This window comes from Engystomops pustulosus, chromosome 6, assembly GCF_040894005.1.
Source record: "Engystomops pustulosus chromosome 6, aEngPut4.maternal, whole genome shotgun sequence".
Classification (NCBI taxonomy): Eukaryota; Metazoa; Chordata; class Amphibia; order Anura; family Leptodactylidae; genus Engystomops; species Engystomops pustulosus.
Window position 1 is genome coordinate 142,317,812 of NC_092416.1, and position 16,292 is coordinate 142,334,103.

The window sequence follows — 16,292 nt, forward strand, 5'->3', positions numbered from 1 at the left end:
CCAGTACATTGTATGGAAAGTTAATGTCGCCACTAAAAAGAACAATTTGTCCCACAGGTAACAAACCCATATGCACCTCTAAATAAAAACCTCTCTTTTCACATTGAGCATGCCCACAACACTCTACCATAGATGTTAATGAACAACTCCAGTCTATGGGTTCCTATAGTCCCTGGATTACCTTCAAGGAAAATTATTTGACTAGAATAAATTCAGGCCTTGTGACTTCTTGGAATATATACACGGGGATATCAATATAAACCATCTGGCCATCCTTAAGCAATAGATAAGTATGTTTCTTCTCATCCCGAGGAATCAAGCGTCTTCCAAACAGTACAACTAAAAATAGTCTGCGAACTGCTGGACTTAAATAAATACCATAACTGCTTTCTGTTTGGGGGTCTCTATTTTCCATCTCAAGTAAACCAGACGGGATTGAAGATGAAATGTGCAGCCGCTGGCTGAGCAATGTATGTCATGGAGCAGGAGCTACAGAATGGAGACTGTTTTTCCCTTTTAGAAAGAAACATTGGCTAGTTGGAGGCAAATGAGGACTGCATGTTTACCCTTTTATGTATACATTTATGTGTACCGAAAATCGCTCTCTGGTCACCTCACCTCCAGAGCGGAAAAAAAAATCGAGTCTCTAGCTGAGAAAGGCAAATATTTACATTAGCGGAAGAAATATGGTCAGCAGAGAGGGAGATGTATGTCGCTGGAATTTAACCCCATAGGGCCTGTGGCTAGCATGGAGCAGAGGGTTAGGTGGGGTTTCTCATAATCAAAAGTTTTATGGGGAAATATACATTTTTGTGGTCCGTAACGCACAACAGAAATAACAGAAATATGTGGTAAACAGCAAGGACTTTGAGAGGGAACATATGTTTAGCAAGTGAATGAAAAATGGGGCCTAGTAACCAGCCTGGAGGGAAAGAACATACAAGATTTTAAAACTATAATATTTTTATCATCTAAGCGGCGCAGCTGTTGGGAACCACATGCCCCATCATGCACTGGCAGGATATTTTGGTCGTTTTGCAACAGACCTTGATGTAAAGAAGTTTACATCCAGTGTAAATATTAAAGGGGTTCTTTCAGGATAGTCATTGCTGGCTTATCCAGTCAGAAAGGGTTTTACCACAGGGGGACAGGAATACATGAAGTAACACACACATGAGATGTTACAGGTTTATAACTCTGTAATAATGTTTAATATCTCTCTTTTACCCTCAGTTTGATGACTTCTCACGGGAGCTCTGTATTCAGTCTCTGCTGGAGATCATGGATATGTTCAGTGATAATCTGAGGTAATGTTGGTTCAGTTTTTGCCTTTCGCTGTCAGGCTTATGTCTGCACACTGGTCAGTGGAAATTCTGCGATGATATTAATGTGAATAGACTTGTTTTCCAGAATATGAGAGTAATGGAAAATTGAAATGAAAAAAAAAATGCAATTTCTAAAAATTTATAGGAACCAGGGGGTCAGTGTTTTCCTTACCAAATGTTTGCAAATGGAAATATAAGTGTCCTGCCTCTTCTTGGCACACTTTTTCTTCATCACAAGAAGCTTTTTTAGATCCGATCTGCCTCAAAATATGACCCAAACTGATCCTTTTGGCATACAGTGCGGCCTATGTGTGTGCAGTCACCTGCCATTGTTTCAGTGGTTCGGTTCTCATCATTTCGGGGGAAGAATTGCACGCTAGGTTTATATTACCTGTAAGACTCCAATGGCTGTATATTGCAATAAACCCCATGTATCTCAATAGGCAGGATTTCACTTATCCACCGGACTCAGCAGACTAGCGCATACGTACTAAGAATTATATCTCAACATCAGCCATCTTGCTTAAGGGAAAATCTCTCTTAACTGGAAAAATATTAAGCAAACATTTTGGGCAGAAAACACTCCACACTGTCTTGGTCGGCTGTTAGAAGACCTGCACCCTTCTTATTTTTGTTTCCACAATGTTATTGAACATTTATAAACGGTACATACAGGGTCCTGCGGACCAAAATGACAGTAGAGATATTGTGAGTGACCTTCCATATCCTAGTAAATATGCAATTTGCATCCTAGGATACAGTGTAGGTAAATATCTTGTCTTGAAGTCCCACTTCTGTATGGTCGCTTGGAGAGCATAGTCACAAAGTATATATGGGCTACAGGGAGCTTCTCCTTCCACTTCAGAAAAGTCAATCATAAAAGAACACATATCATGCTAGAACACACAAATTGTTAAGACGAGGAGTAACACACAACCAGGAGAGACAGACGGGGCGACTTGGGGAGGGGGGGGGGGGTTGGGGTTGGCGTGTTATAACTGACCAACCTGCCAACACTGAGTGTCCTACATGTTCCTGGCCCACGGTGTTTCTAGGTCAGTAAACCCTAGGGTACATCTTCGCCTTGCATGGGTTCCACACTTTGTCAAATCTGTCTTGGGTATCTGCTAAGAGGCTGCTTAACTGGTCGTAACCATAATCCAGGTAAGTTTGGTCGCACCCTTCTTATTTTTTTCACAAGTGAAGCTCCAACCTTGCTACTGTTTGGTATCAGACCCATTTCTGGTGCTCCCAGCACCTTCTTGTTGCTTCAGTAAAACCGGAGTAGTACACCCTGGTTTTATTGTGGATGAGCAGGACTTACAGTGCATATAGTGTACAACGCCAACTTCACTGAATTACTGTGGAAGCATTGGGATTTACAAACCAGGATAAGTGTATTTTGCAGCCCGTTACTAGATTATATAGGGCAATTTAGGGCGCTTAAAGAGGACCTGTCACCTCTGAAAACTGCACCTCTAGTGCTATAGCATATGCCGCAGTGTTACACTGCTAGTGTTATACACTGCCGGACCGCAGTGTATTCATGAGGGGGCGGGATTAGAGAACCACCCCCACATGAATACACCCGACCGCTTACAGCACGGTCCGGTGTTTTCTATTGTACAGCACGGCAGTGTCTGTTAGCGTTATCAGAGGTTTCCGATAACGCTAGCAGTGTAATGCTGCTGCATAAACTGTAGCACTAGGAGCCGCTTACTTTAGTGCAGTTTTTAGAGGTGACGGGTCCTATTTAAACACGGGTCCATTAGTATTGTCCTTACATTTTCCCATTAAACCATGACAAAATAGAGGGTTTTTTTTCTGCTTAAATTGTTGAGCTATACACCTTTTTCTGACTGATTTTACCATTGATTACATTTAGAGTATTTACTGGAAGATCTTCCATTCCTGGTAAAGCTAGTAATGCCACTGTCAGAGCTGTAATGCTACCCGTATGGTATGTCACCCAGACTGTTTCAAACTATAATGAAGGAATTATGTTTACAGGTGATTGGTATTATATTGTTGCTCTTGACATTTTGCTTGTGGCGGCACATGACGGTAGCTTCTTCTTAAGTGTTGCGTCTCATAGATGTTAATGTTTTCTGTCTCAGCTGCCATGGAAAAGCAGAAGAATGTTTGAGCCTATGCCGGGCCTTAATGAACGCTGTAAACTGGCTTTTGCGAGGCTCGACCTTCTATTTGGAGAAGTTGAAGGAAGTTTTGGATCCTGTGACTGGAGAAAGCAATTTATCGATGTGTCTGAAGAGGCTTGAGGCGATCCTCAATAGCACCAAGAACAGGGCTCTTATCCATATTGCCAAGCTAGAGGAACCAGGTTTGTATACCAGTTTTGGAGCCTTCAGACAAGGGTAAAGGGATTGGGTTTCGTGTAAGAATTGAGGTTAATGGGGTCACAGCAAGAGGACCTTTTGAGATTAGTTTGTTATTAAAGGACCGCTTCTAACAAATTAAGGGTTGTCTGAAGTTGAGACCCTCTCCCCTGCAAGGGGGTTTCCTATGTTAGTTTAACATCCATTGCATATAAGGAAAAGCTCTAACTCAAGCTATGCAGTCCTTATTTAAGCTTCATAGTTGTCATCCCTGGTCTCTGTATCAGATCAGCAATGTCTTCTAGATCATGGTACTTGCATTGGGCGATATTCTCTTGCTGGCAGATGTGTCAAACCTTGTTATCATGTCTTTTTTTACTTGTAGCCTCCTGGGCATCCGTGGAACAATCACTGCTACGACTTGCCGAGTGCATAAATCTCCTTCCTAGTGTTCAGCTGCGGAGCAAAGCCGAAGATTGTATCTCACTAATAAGAAGGTATGGCCGTGTCTCACCACATTATTGTACTGGATGTAAAGTCGCGTCATAGGGACTTTATTATCCATTTCTCTCCTTTTGTTTTTAAAATTTTAGGAGTGCGTCTTGTATACCTATTGCCTTAAGTCTGTATAATAATCATTTTAAGAAGATAACATCAGACATTTTAGATCTACTTGACTTATGTGCAAGTAAAGGTTCGTTCACATAGACATTTGGGCAGTGTATCCCCAATAAACGCATCAACTTTCGGGCAATTTTTTTCATGTCCACATGCCATTCGTTGATCAGGGGGGGGGTTCAGGACATCAAAATACACCCTGACAAAACCTGCTTCCCTTAAATCATCTGATAAAAATACGGACTGCAGTCCTCTCGACTACCATTGAACTCCACAAAAGTGAAAAAACAGGACATTCACTTAATTATTTTCAATGTACTGCTTTTACGTAGAAGAAAAAACACCAATGAGAATAAACACACAGGGCGACATTTATCATTAAGCAGTAATTGTGCGCCAGTTTAAAGTCTGTCGTAGGAGATCTCTTGCATTTACAATTTATCTTGATGGGTTTGCCCGCTTTATAAATCAGGCATATGGAAACACAAAATCAGGCATATATGGCTTTAATTAAAATAGTTGCATAAAAGTCACACATTTTTGGTCAAACTGTTCTAAAGTACACTGAAGTGTTATGCAGCAAAATTTGGACCTTTTTGCATGTCATCAACTGGATTTCTGGGTTTTTTTGATAAACATGGCACACGTTAAGAGAACTGAAAAATGATGAGGGTAGGCAAAAGTTCCAAAAAATTAGCAAATTTACAGATTTTAGCGACTGTAATACACCAGTAATGGCCTGTGTGCATATGTATTTCCAGTGAAACGCATGTGATTGGTATTAAGCACTTAGTGTTTTGCATGTAAACAATGGCATATGAATTGAGTTTTTTTTTAATGCACTTGAATATGGCGTGTGAATGTAACAAGTTGATGTTGATAGAAGCAATGAAAGGAGTACGTATGAATATGTCACAAGTCACTAGGTGTATGGAGATGGCTAACGGCACTTTGCAGCAAACACCCATTAGTTACAACCGCAGTTCGTGCAAACACTGTTCACAGGTTAACTATTTGATCACCACTGTCGCAATCTTGGCTGAGATCATCGCACCCTGATGATGGCACGGAGTGATGATCTGAGGCTCTTTAGACTGTCAGACCCGAGGCTGTGTAGTTTCACAACATCCAGTGGCACATGTGTAAAATCCCCATATAATGCCATACTATATGGTAAGATCAATCAGACAACCTATGGTTTAAGTACACTAGGGAGTCTGAAAAATAGTTAAATGTAAAAACCAAAAATTCTAATGCACCCACCCCTTCCCGAGAACTAATAAAAAAAATAAACAGTAAGCATGTAAAATAAACAGTATCATAAACTTATTAGATATTGCCACTTCTCAAAACGTCAGATCAATCAGAATATAACAGTTATTCCTGGCATTGAACCAAATAACCGAAAATAGTACCCAAATGCTGGAAATGCAACTTTTTGCCATTTTGTATCATATAAAAACATTTGTAACATATTAAAAAAAAACTGGTAGCAAAGAAAACATCCGCTCATCCTGCGAAAAATAACACCTCACATTGCTCCATACAAGAAGTATGAAAGGGTTATTTGTGCCAGAAGACGGTGAAACAAAAACATTTTTTGTACAGAAAGTTTTCATTATTTTTAAATGTATCAAAACACAATAAAACCTATATGAATTTAGTATCCCCATGATTGTACCAACTCAAAGAATAAAGGAGACGTGTAATTTGGGGCGCACAATGACAGCTGTAAATACCAAGCCTACAAGAAAATGGTGCAAATGCTTTTTTTCCCCACCAATTTCAATGCATTTGGAATTTTTCCCAGTAGACGGCATGAAATATTAAATACCATCTCTATGAAGTGCAATTTGTTATGCAGAAAAAAGCCCACACACATCTCTTTACATACAAAAATAAAAAAGTTATAGATTTTTGAAGGTTGTTAGCGAAAAGTTGAAACACAAAAATGGACCTCGTCGTTAAGGGGTTAAAGACTCTTAAAATGACATATTAGGTGGCTAACTGGTGCCCCTAGAGGCATAACTTTCCTTTGTGTTTTGGAAGGAGAGGTAATTTGCATGCCTCAATAAATAGTGTCTACTCCAAATTCCGTATCCCAGAACATTTTCCCTAGGGTTAGATTGATCTGCGGTTTATTCTCTTTTACAATGACGATTAGCCAAGAAGATCTGCAGTCTGGTTAATGTTGGTATGATGCCAGTATTAGGCATGCTGATTGTGTAGTGAAAAAGATGGTTGCCTTGTTTTTCTGTGTATGATGTGACGATGTCCATGTGTTGCATGTTGTCTGATCATGGCCTGTGCAATGTTTACATGTTTCTGTATAGAGGAAGGGCGCAGATATGTTTACATTGTATGGGATGCTAGGAAGGGAAGAAAGCTGTTAATCCTTCCATATGTCCTAAAACTGTGCAGACTACTGGATGGTAACATTGGTGAGGCTCTGGGTCTACTTGTACCAAAACATTTTTCCGTATTTATATATATAAAAACTATTTCTTTCGGTACGAGTGTAAATATATATGTTTATATTCATCCACCATAATTTATTTAGTAGTCATAATATATATATACAGAGAGTTTACAACTATTTTCTGCTATATTCTACTGGGTGTCAGTTGTGCACAAGTCTATCCAGCTCACCCTGTGCCCAGCACTAGTCATGCACGTGCCATATTTCTTCTCTACAGCATCCCTTCTATGTTATGTGCACATGCTGACCAGCTCCACCGCACTGGATTCCCCACAGTCCATGCTGTTGTTATGTTAGAGGGCACCATGAACCTGACAGGAGAGGCACAGCCATTGGTGGAGCAGCTCAACACAGTGAAGAGGATGCAGGTGAGAGTTGTATAATGGTGTCCTACAATGGCCTAAATAACGTAGAGTGCCAGCATTTTCCAGATCTCCTTCTGTTCTGAAACTACCAAGGATAACATGTACTGAGCAGAGAGCAGGACCTCTGTCAAAGTTTTTATCAATTTTCTTAATTTTCTCATTGTTGCTATATCTTCCCCTACCCAGCGGATCCCATCTCATCTCTTTCTCCTTGAAGTCTGGAAAGCTTGCGTTGTAGGGTTAATAGAGTCCCCTGCAGGGACTGATGAGTTGAAGTGGACTGCGTTTACCTTTTTAAAGGTATGTTCTTTTGAAATGTCAAATAAATGTTTGCATCCTGTCTGACATTGGCAGGTAAACTCACCCCGTCGATGTCTATAGACATTGAACAACCTCAATGCAAATCTAGGCAGGAATAGGACCTGTTCTATAATTTGTCCACTTGCTGCACTGTGACAGTGCCCAGATAAAGTCTATGGGGGCAGATTTAAAAGCTGTTTTTCATGCCCATGGGAACCAATCAGCTAAAATTTTACAAACATGAAAGCTGAACTCTGATTGGTTGCTATGAGCAACTAGGACAGTTCTGCTCTCGGTCACTTATGTTAAATCTCCCACTATGTGTGCCTTGAGTTAGCGGAAGTTTGTGTGGCTAGATCACGGCACATATACAGTTCTAAGATCTAATGTTTATCAGAAGTGTCTGAGGTAAAACTGATCTAATTGCCCATATAAACCAATCAAAGCTCAGCTTTCATTTTATGAAAATGAAAGCTGAGCCCTGACTGGTTGGTATAGTCAACTAGAACAGTTATGCTCTCGGGTACTTCTGATAAATCTCCCCCATAGTGTCTTTCAGCTATACTGACAACAGAGGGTGAAGTCAACAATGGAGGGAGCTGTCCAAACATATGTCCATTGACCTAATTCATATGCTTTTTGCCTGATGCGTTTGCACTCCTTTTCAAAACACTATGCAAATGCATTGCAAAAATGACTTATTGGGTAAAGTGATGGCTGTCCTTCACTTGCAGCATTCTGTAGTATTTATCATTTCTCAGGAAAATGTCACTTTAATCTGTGCTAAAAAACTATGAAATGCAGCTTACTTGTGCCAGCTTCCTATGTATTAGATACATTGGCATTCTTAGAAAGCACAAGATAGATCAAGAATTAATGGAGCATCAGCTTAAAAGACAACGGTTAATATTACTCATAAATACGTGTATATGTGTCTTCTTCAGATTCCACAAGTATTAGCAAAATTAAAGAAATTTTGGCTGGCAGATCAGGTAAGAAAATAATTTTAAAAAAGTATATATTTATTTGTTTATAAAGTTATAAACTTTACTCTCACTGCCTCATCATCTATAGGATTTCAATGAAGACATGAACACTGCGTTTGAGTATTTACTTAAACTTACCCCATTATTGGATAAAGCTGATCAGAGATGCAAGTAAGTTGTATGTGTTGGAACAGAGATTCTACTAGGAATCGCCAACTTATTCTGCAGCACGGGACAAAGTCTTTGTTGGGCAAGAAAAAAAACATTACATGTTAGACAGAGTAGTTGAATGTTGGTCCCTCTTAACTTAAAGGTCCATCATAAAGCAAATGATGTGCAAATCGAGTTATAGCTGCCATAGAATGTCTTGAACTGTATTAAAGGAAATCAACCACTCAAAAAAAAAAAAAACTGGAAATACTCCCCTCCTCTTAATCTATATCCTGGCACTGTCCATCGCTAGTCTTGACACACCAGAATCACCAAAAAATGAACGTTATAATCAGCAGCACAGAGCGCAGGGACAATATGTCCTGCGCTCCGGGCTGCTTATTATGCACGCCCCCGCACCTCCGTGAATTCGCCTCCCTTTCCCATGCTCCTATGGATCAAGATGGAGAGGAGCGGAAGTGAGTATTTCTAGGGGTTTTTTTTACTGCTTTTTGAGTGGTTGATTTCCTTGAACTCCTTTCTCATGAGGAACAAGTATAAAGATACTGACTCATCCACTGTAGGTTCATTCCTTTTTTGACCTGAAGAAGATGTCTTTCTGATGAGAAAATGTTTTGCTTTGTAGATAATTGTTACGCATTTTGTTATTAAAATTGAAAAAAATAGCAAAGCAGTCAGGGTTTTTTTTTGTCGCTATTTATAACTGAGGCATAACTAAAGGTCTATTAACGTCTAAGGGGAACAGAAGATATTCTGTTCTCTTTCACATTTTAGTTTAAGCTCTCCTTAAGGAGAACCTATTACAAGCTCATACCCCACTACACTACTAGCCCCCTCAGGTGTAAGGTCTTTTCTAAAATTCACTGTACTATGTAAAATCTCACACAACCCCCCCCCCCCCCCCAAAAAAAAAAAAAAATCTCTTCCAAAGTTAGGCATATATGACTCTTCTCACCTTATTTTCACATAATATTCGAGTTTAGTGGTTGCAGGGGTAGTGCCACTTATCTTTGGTTCTGTAGCACCAAGAAACAATATTTCCTTTAATGATTTTTCAGATCCCAAGCTTATGCTTCTGTGAGCTACAGAACCGGACTTACAGGCAGTTAATAAATAGGCAGGAACTGTTTCTTTATCTGTAGCTTACATTTCCAACTATTTAATTGGCTGCCTCTATCTCCGGTTCTGTAACTCACAAAGCCCTAAGCCTGATGGGACCTGAAAGGAGAGTTCCATATCTTTAAAGGAAACCTACCACTGCTGATGGTAGGTATTAGATGTAAACACCGGGCACCAGCTCAGGGTGAGCTGGTGCCGGAGCTTACCTTAGCTAGTGTTTTAAACCGCTATATCGCGGTTTAAACACATTTTGATTTACAGCCCCGACGTAGCTTCGGCGCTGCGCGCGGCCGTACACAGCGCCGAAGCTACCTCGGGGCTGTAAATCAAAATGTGTTTAAACCGCGATATAGCGGTTTAAAACACTAGCTAAGGTAAGCTCCGGCACCAGCTCACCCTGAGCTGGTGCCCGGTGTTTACATCTAATACCTACCATCAGAAGTGGTAGGTTTCCTTTAACTCCTTAATGCTCCATGATATGACCTACCTGTATGTCATGGAGCTGTTAAGGATATATGAAGAGAAACACAATCATGTTTCTGGGTACTGTAGAACAGAAGAGCTTCTGAAGTGACACTTCACGGGCAACTACTTAACTTGACTAGTCTCGTGTGAAAATGAGATGAATCATATTTGCCAGACCTTGGGGGATATTTTTTTAAAGGGGTGAGATTTCACATAAAAGCTGGAATACTATAAAGGACATTTCATGCTCTACCTCAGTGTGCTAGTAGTTTAGTGGGGTAAAACCTGGTGACTGGTTCACTTTAAATGCAAAGTGTAATGGAAACCCAAGAGGAAGATGTAAGCTGGACCTTTTTTGTATCTTGATCGTGTTTTTCTAACGCAGCAAAACTTTCTAAAATTCTTGTTCATTATCACATCAATGCCTGTGCTCCTTAGGTACTAACTGCCCCAATGTGGAATGAGAACAAAGTATTTTTTGGTGTCTTAAATTAAGCTTAGTATCATCTCTTGTTGGATGACATTTCATCTTAACAATGTCCTTGTGTCTCCTCAGCTGTGACTGTGTTAGTCTATTACTTCAGGAGTGTAACAAGCTTGGGCTGCTTTCTGATCATCACTTAGATCACCTTGTAGCTAAAAGGTAACACCTCTTCTCTCAGCAGTCATCCTTTCCTTCATAACTTGATCTCCATTTTACCATGATGATGATCAAATGTGTTTGTACTCAGATCCGCAGACCGAGAACAGGCTCCCCGCTCTTCTGAAAGCTCTGCCATTCAACCCAATCCAGGCCTGATTCTCCGAGCAGAACCTACTGTGACCAACATTCTCAAGGTGAGACATTTCATAACACCTTACAGGAAGCATATCTAATATTTTGCTGAAAGAAGACAACCCCTTTAAGTCATATTAATGGTTAGTTACACTTTAAAGGGCTTGACCAATTACAATAAATAACACCATTATGATCAGCTGCTTGTCACTGTGCTAACAAAGGGAAAAAATGTTTTGCTGCAGTGACTGGTTGTCACTGCGGTTACTTTAATTGAAATCTGAATATACAGCTTCTGAAGGCTTGAGGGACTCCAAACCAAGTGGCCCTGTGTTTGCATGGTGCCAGACAGCTCATTGATCTGGGGCTGGGTCTTCCCCCTCATTGATCAGCTATTGATGAGCTGTCTTGAGGATAGGTCATCTTAGGAATTCTTGGCCAACCCCTCCCCCTTTTTTCCCTTTTTAAAAAAAGGCCTTATTTATTACATTATGTACAATATGTAACTATTCACATGATTGATGCCTACCGTATCGTAGTACATTGGACATACGAGGGCCGGGGAGAGGAGGAGGGAATGAGCGCTGCTCACCCCCACCCCTCTCCACAGTAATGCATGGCGCACAGCGCCGTATTCTGGAGAAAACTAGGACATGTCCTATTTTTCTCCCGGCTACGGTACGGTGCCGCAAGTGTGTGGCACCGTACCACTCCCGTAGGGTGCTGTGCGCCCATTGCTGTGAATGGGGGACATGTATACAAGTCCCCCATTCGTCCGTGTGAATGTAGCCTAAAGTAATACAAAAATATACAGACATGGCAATGGCAAGCGCAAAGTCAACAAAATGACGTAGATTTGGAACAGAATAATCCAGAACATACTGGTAGGTTGATTAGATTGTGAGCCCTATTAGGGACAGGGACTGATTTGGCAAGTTCTGTGCAGTGCTGCGTAATCTGTGTGCACTATATATAAATAAAGGATTTATTATTATCATTAAGGAGGGTATGTACACATTGCCGTTCATACACACACATTCCAAAACGCTGCACACCACACCCCCAACCTCCCCTCCAACACACCTGAAGAGCTGTCGACATAGTTTCAACCCAGCGACACCAAATCTTTTCGAACTTGTGATGCAAGTATAAAGATCTGAGACATATTTATTTATCAGTTCATCAACCTCTACATCATTCCAAGTCATGATAATAATTTTACCAGCACAAAAAGGGAAAATCTGTAGAAGGCCTTATCATAGTAACCCGGTATGATGTCATTGACAATGCCGGGTAGACATATCTTTAGCTTTACACATCATAACAATGTTTTACTTTTGTTTTTATATTGGCATAATATAATTAGAGTCGACAGAATAAAATCATAAGTATGTGTTCAGTACAGAATTCATCTTGTGTGTGTTATCTGTATAGAGCATTTTTATAATTTGTATTAAAGTCTAAAAATCCTTCTTGTTAGCCATATGTAGTGATGATCCGTTGTGCTGGATAATGTAACGCCATAATGCATTACTAATTCAAAAATCAGTATCAGTTCCCTGGTGTTGTCTCATAGAGGACCCTTTTTCACAAGTGCTTTCTGCATTACAGACAATGGATGCAGATCATTCAAAGTCTCCAGAAGGTCTTCTGGGAGTCTTAGGACATATGTTGACTGGCAAAAGTCTAGATCTGCTATTGGCTGCTGCTGCCGCCACTGGCAAGTTGAAGTCTTTTGCTCGGAAATTCATCCAGTAAGTAACATTATGCGGGGGGGGGGGGGGGGGGGGGCTGTTATAAGGCAACTGTGATGTGTTTCCAGATTGACCTATATATAACACTTTACTGTTCCTTCAGGTTGAATGAATTTACCCGGCATATTAGTGCTGAAAGCTGTAAGTCTCTGAAGTTATTCATTGATTTTGCTCTGTGAAGTCAATATTTTCTGCTTGGATTGCATTAAAACGTGACGCCAATATATATTTTTGTTTATTGTTACAGCAAAAGCTGCCTCTACCCGTGCTCTTCTGTTCGATATCTCCTTTCTAATGCTCTGTCATGTGGCACAGACTTATGGCTCAGAGGTACGCTATTAAGCAGCCATGGCCGACTAATAATTATTGCTGTAGACTTGCCTTATACAGCTGTGGAATGTAATTTTAAATGATGTCCACCAGGGGGAGCCATTGAACAATAGTTATCTTGTCGCCATGTTTTTGGTAGCGAGTAGCTGATATCTTAGTTTATGTAAGCTGTAGCAATCTGGAAACCTTTCTGTCATTATTATTTTTTCAGTTATTGCGTAAATTGGGTGATATGGTGAATTTGATTTTGATAATTTAAGTAAAGTTTTAAAGGGTATTTCAAATATATTACATTATCAGTTCTCCATTAGATAGGCCATGCCTCTGGGACCGCGAGCTATCGTCAGAACAGGGTCATATGTTTCTTCTCCCCTCCTACAACTTGAAGACTAAGGAATTGAATGGAGCAGAGGTTGACCATTATTATTTATAGAGCGCCATTAATTCTATGGTGATTTACAATCAGTTAGGGGTTCACATATATTACATAAAGACAAGTACAAATACAAAAACTACAGAGATGTGACAAGTGGAAGGAGGACCCTGGCTGTGAGGGATCACAATCTATATAGGGGGGAAGATGGATACACGAGGTGAGGGTGCAGAGCTGAACCGGTTTTTCAGGTTATGTCTGAAGGTTTGGAAGGTGGGGGACAATCTGACACATTTTGGTAGAGAGTATGAGAGAAACGCGGGGATAAGTCCTTGGGACGGATGTTAGAAGAGCGGATGATAATAGAGTGAAGCTGAAGGTCCTGTTAGGAACGGAAATTACATGTGGGACGTTTTTTGCTAACTAGTTCAGAGATATACTAAGGTGACAGGTTGATGGCTTACTAAGTCACTGTATTTGTATTACGATGGGTAGCCAGTGGAGAGACAGGAGAAGCGAGGAGACAGATGGGTAATCCAGGCAGCAGAGTTTAGGATGGATTGGAGGGGCATTAGAGAGTTAGATGGGAGACCACAGAGAAGAATATAGCAGTAGTCCAAGCAGGAGATGATGAATGCTGGACTATCAATATTGTAGACTCTGGTTTGAGGAAAGGTCGGATGCTAGAGATGTTCTTTCGAGGTAGAGGCGACAGTGTGTAGTAAGGATAGTAAGGATTAGGCAGAATCAAAGATGACTCCAAGGAAGTAGACTTTAGGGACCGGGGAGAGTGTGGAGTCATGAATTGTTATGGTTAGGCCTGGTAGGAGGGAAAATTAGGTGGAGGAAAGATTGTGAGTTCCAGGACGTGAAGGAGGATGTGGCTGATAGACACTGATACGTTTCTGGCCCAATATCTCCTCTCTTCCAGCCAGAACTCCAATCTGTGTGTCATCAGAACAGGAATGGTATTGAAAGTGGTGGGACTGTCCTAGGCCAGATGTTTAAAGGGAGAAGAGTAGGGGTTTTAGGACACAACCATAAGGGACTCCAACAGAGAGGGAACGGGGTGAGAGTGATGGACACTGGACGTCTGGTTGGAGAGGTATGAGAAGATCCAGGGAGGTTAGTTCTAGATGGACGTGATGTTCCTGGAGCTTTGAAGCAAATGGTAGTGAAATAGGGTGATAGTTCAGCGAGGTAGATGGGTTCAGAGATCGCATCTTTAGGATAGGTGTTAAAGTTGCATTTTTTTCAAGGAAGCTTGAACAATACCAGTGGATGCAGAAATGTTGAAGAGATGAGTTGGATCTGGGATAAACACAATGCTGAGGTTTACTAATGTTTCATTACTGTATATAATAGAGTCAAAATTAGGTGCCTCGGCTTATACTCGATTATAAACCTGGGATGGGAAATACATTGATCACAGCCCCCCCTAGGAATGAAATGCCCCTGCAGCAGCCCCCCCCCCCCTAGGAATGAAATGCCCCTGCAGCAGCCCCCCCCTAGGAATGAAATGCCCCTGCAGCAGCCCCCCCTAGGAATGAAATGCCCCTGCAGCAGCCCCCCCTAGGAATGAAATGCCCCTGCAGCAGCCCCCCCCTAGGAATGAAATGCCCCTGCAGCAGCCTCCCCTAGGAATGAAATGCCCCTGCAGCAGCCCCCCCCTAGGAATGAAATGCCCCTGCAGCAGCCTCCCCTAGGAATTAAATGTCCCTGCAGCAGCCCCCTTCATGTGAAACAGTGCAAGCAGAGACGTGTCCACGTGTTCTGCTGCCTGCACAGAAACGACACCGCCACATCATAGTGTGTTCCGTTGGGCAGAGCGCATGAATGCATCTCTGCTGGCTCTGGTATACACAAGGAGAAGAAGGTGAGTATGTAAGTTTATTTTTATATACACTCGTTCTGACGTTTTGTTCTGAAAACTCGGCTTACACACAGGTACATATGGTCATTCTTGATAGGGTTTAATAGTTTAAACTTGCTGCACCCCTTGAACCTGAATTAGTATTTGCAAATGGAGAAAAGATTATATTTTTTACTTTATAGACATTTTGTCTCTTTGCCACAGATGATCTTGTCAGATGGGAGTGCTGGCGGAGAGACGCCTTTCTTTGAGAGCTGGATGCAGACATGCATGCCAGGAGAAGGAAAGGTGCTGAACCCAGAGCACCCCTGCTTCCGCCATCCTGATCTCCCCAAAGTTGAAGCCTTGGTAGCTTTGCTGAATACATCCACAGAGATGAAATTGGTGTATGTATTTTATGATGTGCAGTTAGGACAAGAAAAGTAAAGATGCTTCACCCTGTCCAGCATTACACAGTTATGTTCTGCATAAATAATATGAGTCGCCTCCTCAGACATCACTTGCTATTTTTTGTTTTTGCAGTCAGACAAAGTGGCATGAGGTTTGTCTCAGTATTCCTGCAGCAATCCTGGAGATTCATAATGCCTGGGAGAATGGAGTCCTGTCCTTTGAAGCCATCCAGGTATATTGATTTCTTATTAGGAATCCAGGTTTAAACTCTCAAAAGAAGCCAGGCTTCACCTCTCTACTATTCATAAAACTCTCAGCGCATTTCCCCCGACATTATTCCTATAGCCAATTCCATGTATTCAGGATACACAATAAAAATGAAATAACCTGTCAATTGAAATACAAAGTCACTAAACGGATTCCGTGCAGAAATAAAGATGATCTGGGGATCTTACCATCTCCAATCTGTCAATTTTCTGCTCATAAGATCTCTACGACATTGCATTGCAAATCTGCTATAGATCTGTAGTCTAATCTGGATAAAAATCTGAAATTTTTTTCTGAATTTTATTGTGCACTGTAGTCACAAAATTGTCTATCTATACCCTTAAACAGTATTCTAATATAGGTCAT

General features: G+C 41.1%; 1 protein-coding gene across 5 annotated transcripts in view; it reads left to right on the plus strand.

Moving 5' to 3' along the window:
- The window catches only part of MED24 (mediator complex subunit 24), a 40,786-nt gene that overhangs the window by 6,622 nt on the left and 17,872 nt on the right, over positions 1-16,292 (plus strand). For all 5 annotated transcript variants that reach the window (XM_072111451.1, XM_072111453.1, XM_072111454.1 and 2 more), the window contains exons 5-18: positions 1,234-1,307; positions 3,443-3,666; positions 4,047-4,158; positions 6,976-7,126; positions 7,310-7,423; positions 8,368-8,415; positions 8,498-8,580; positions 10,721-10,807; positions 10,896-11,001; positions 12,551-12,693; positions 12,797-12,834; positions 12,941-13,023; positions 15,474-15,655; positions 15,792-15,891. In XM_072111451.1, the coding sequence (XP_071967552.1) occupies positions 1,234-1,307; positions 3,443-3,666; positions 4,047-4,158; positions 6,976-7,126; positions 7,310-7,423; positions 8,368-8,415; positions 8,498-8,580; positions 10,721-10,807; positions 10,896-11,001; positions 12,551-12,693; positions 12,797-12,834; positions 12,941-13,023; positions 15,474-15,655; positions 15,792-15,891 (1,545 nt within the window). The remainder of the gene's footprint in view (positions 1-1,233; positions 1,308-3,442; positions 3,667-4,046; positions 4,159-6,975; positions 7,127-7,309; positions 7,424-8,367; positions 8,416-8,497; positions 8,581-10,720; positions 10,808-10,895; positions 11,002-12,550; positions 12,694-12,796; positions 12,835-12,940; positions 13,024-15,473; positions 15,656-15,791; positions 15,892-16,292) is intronic.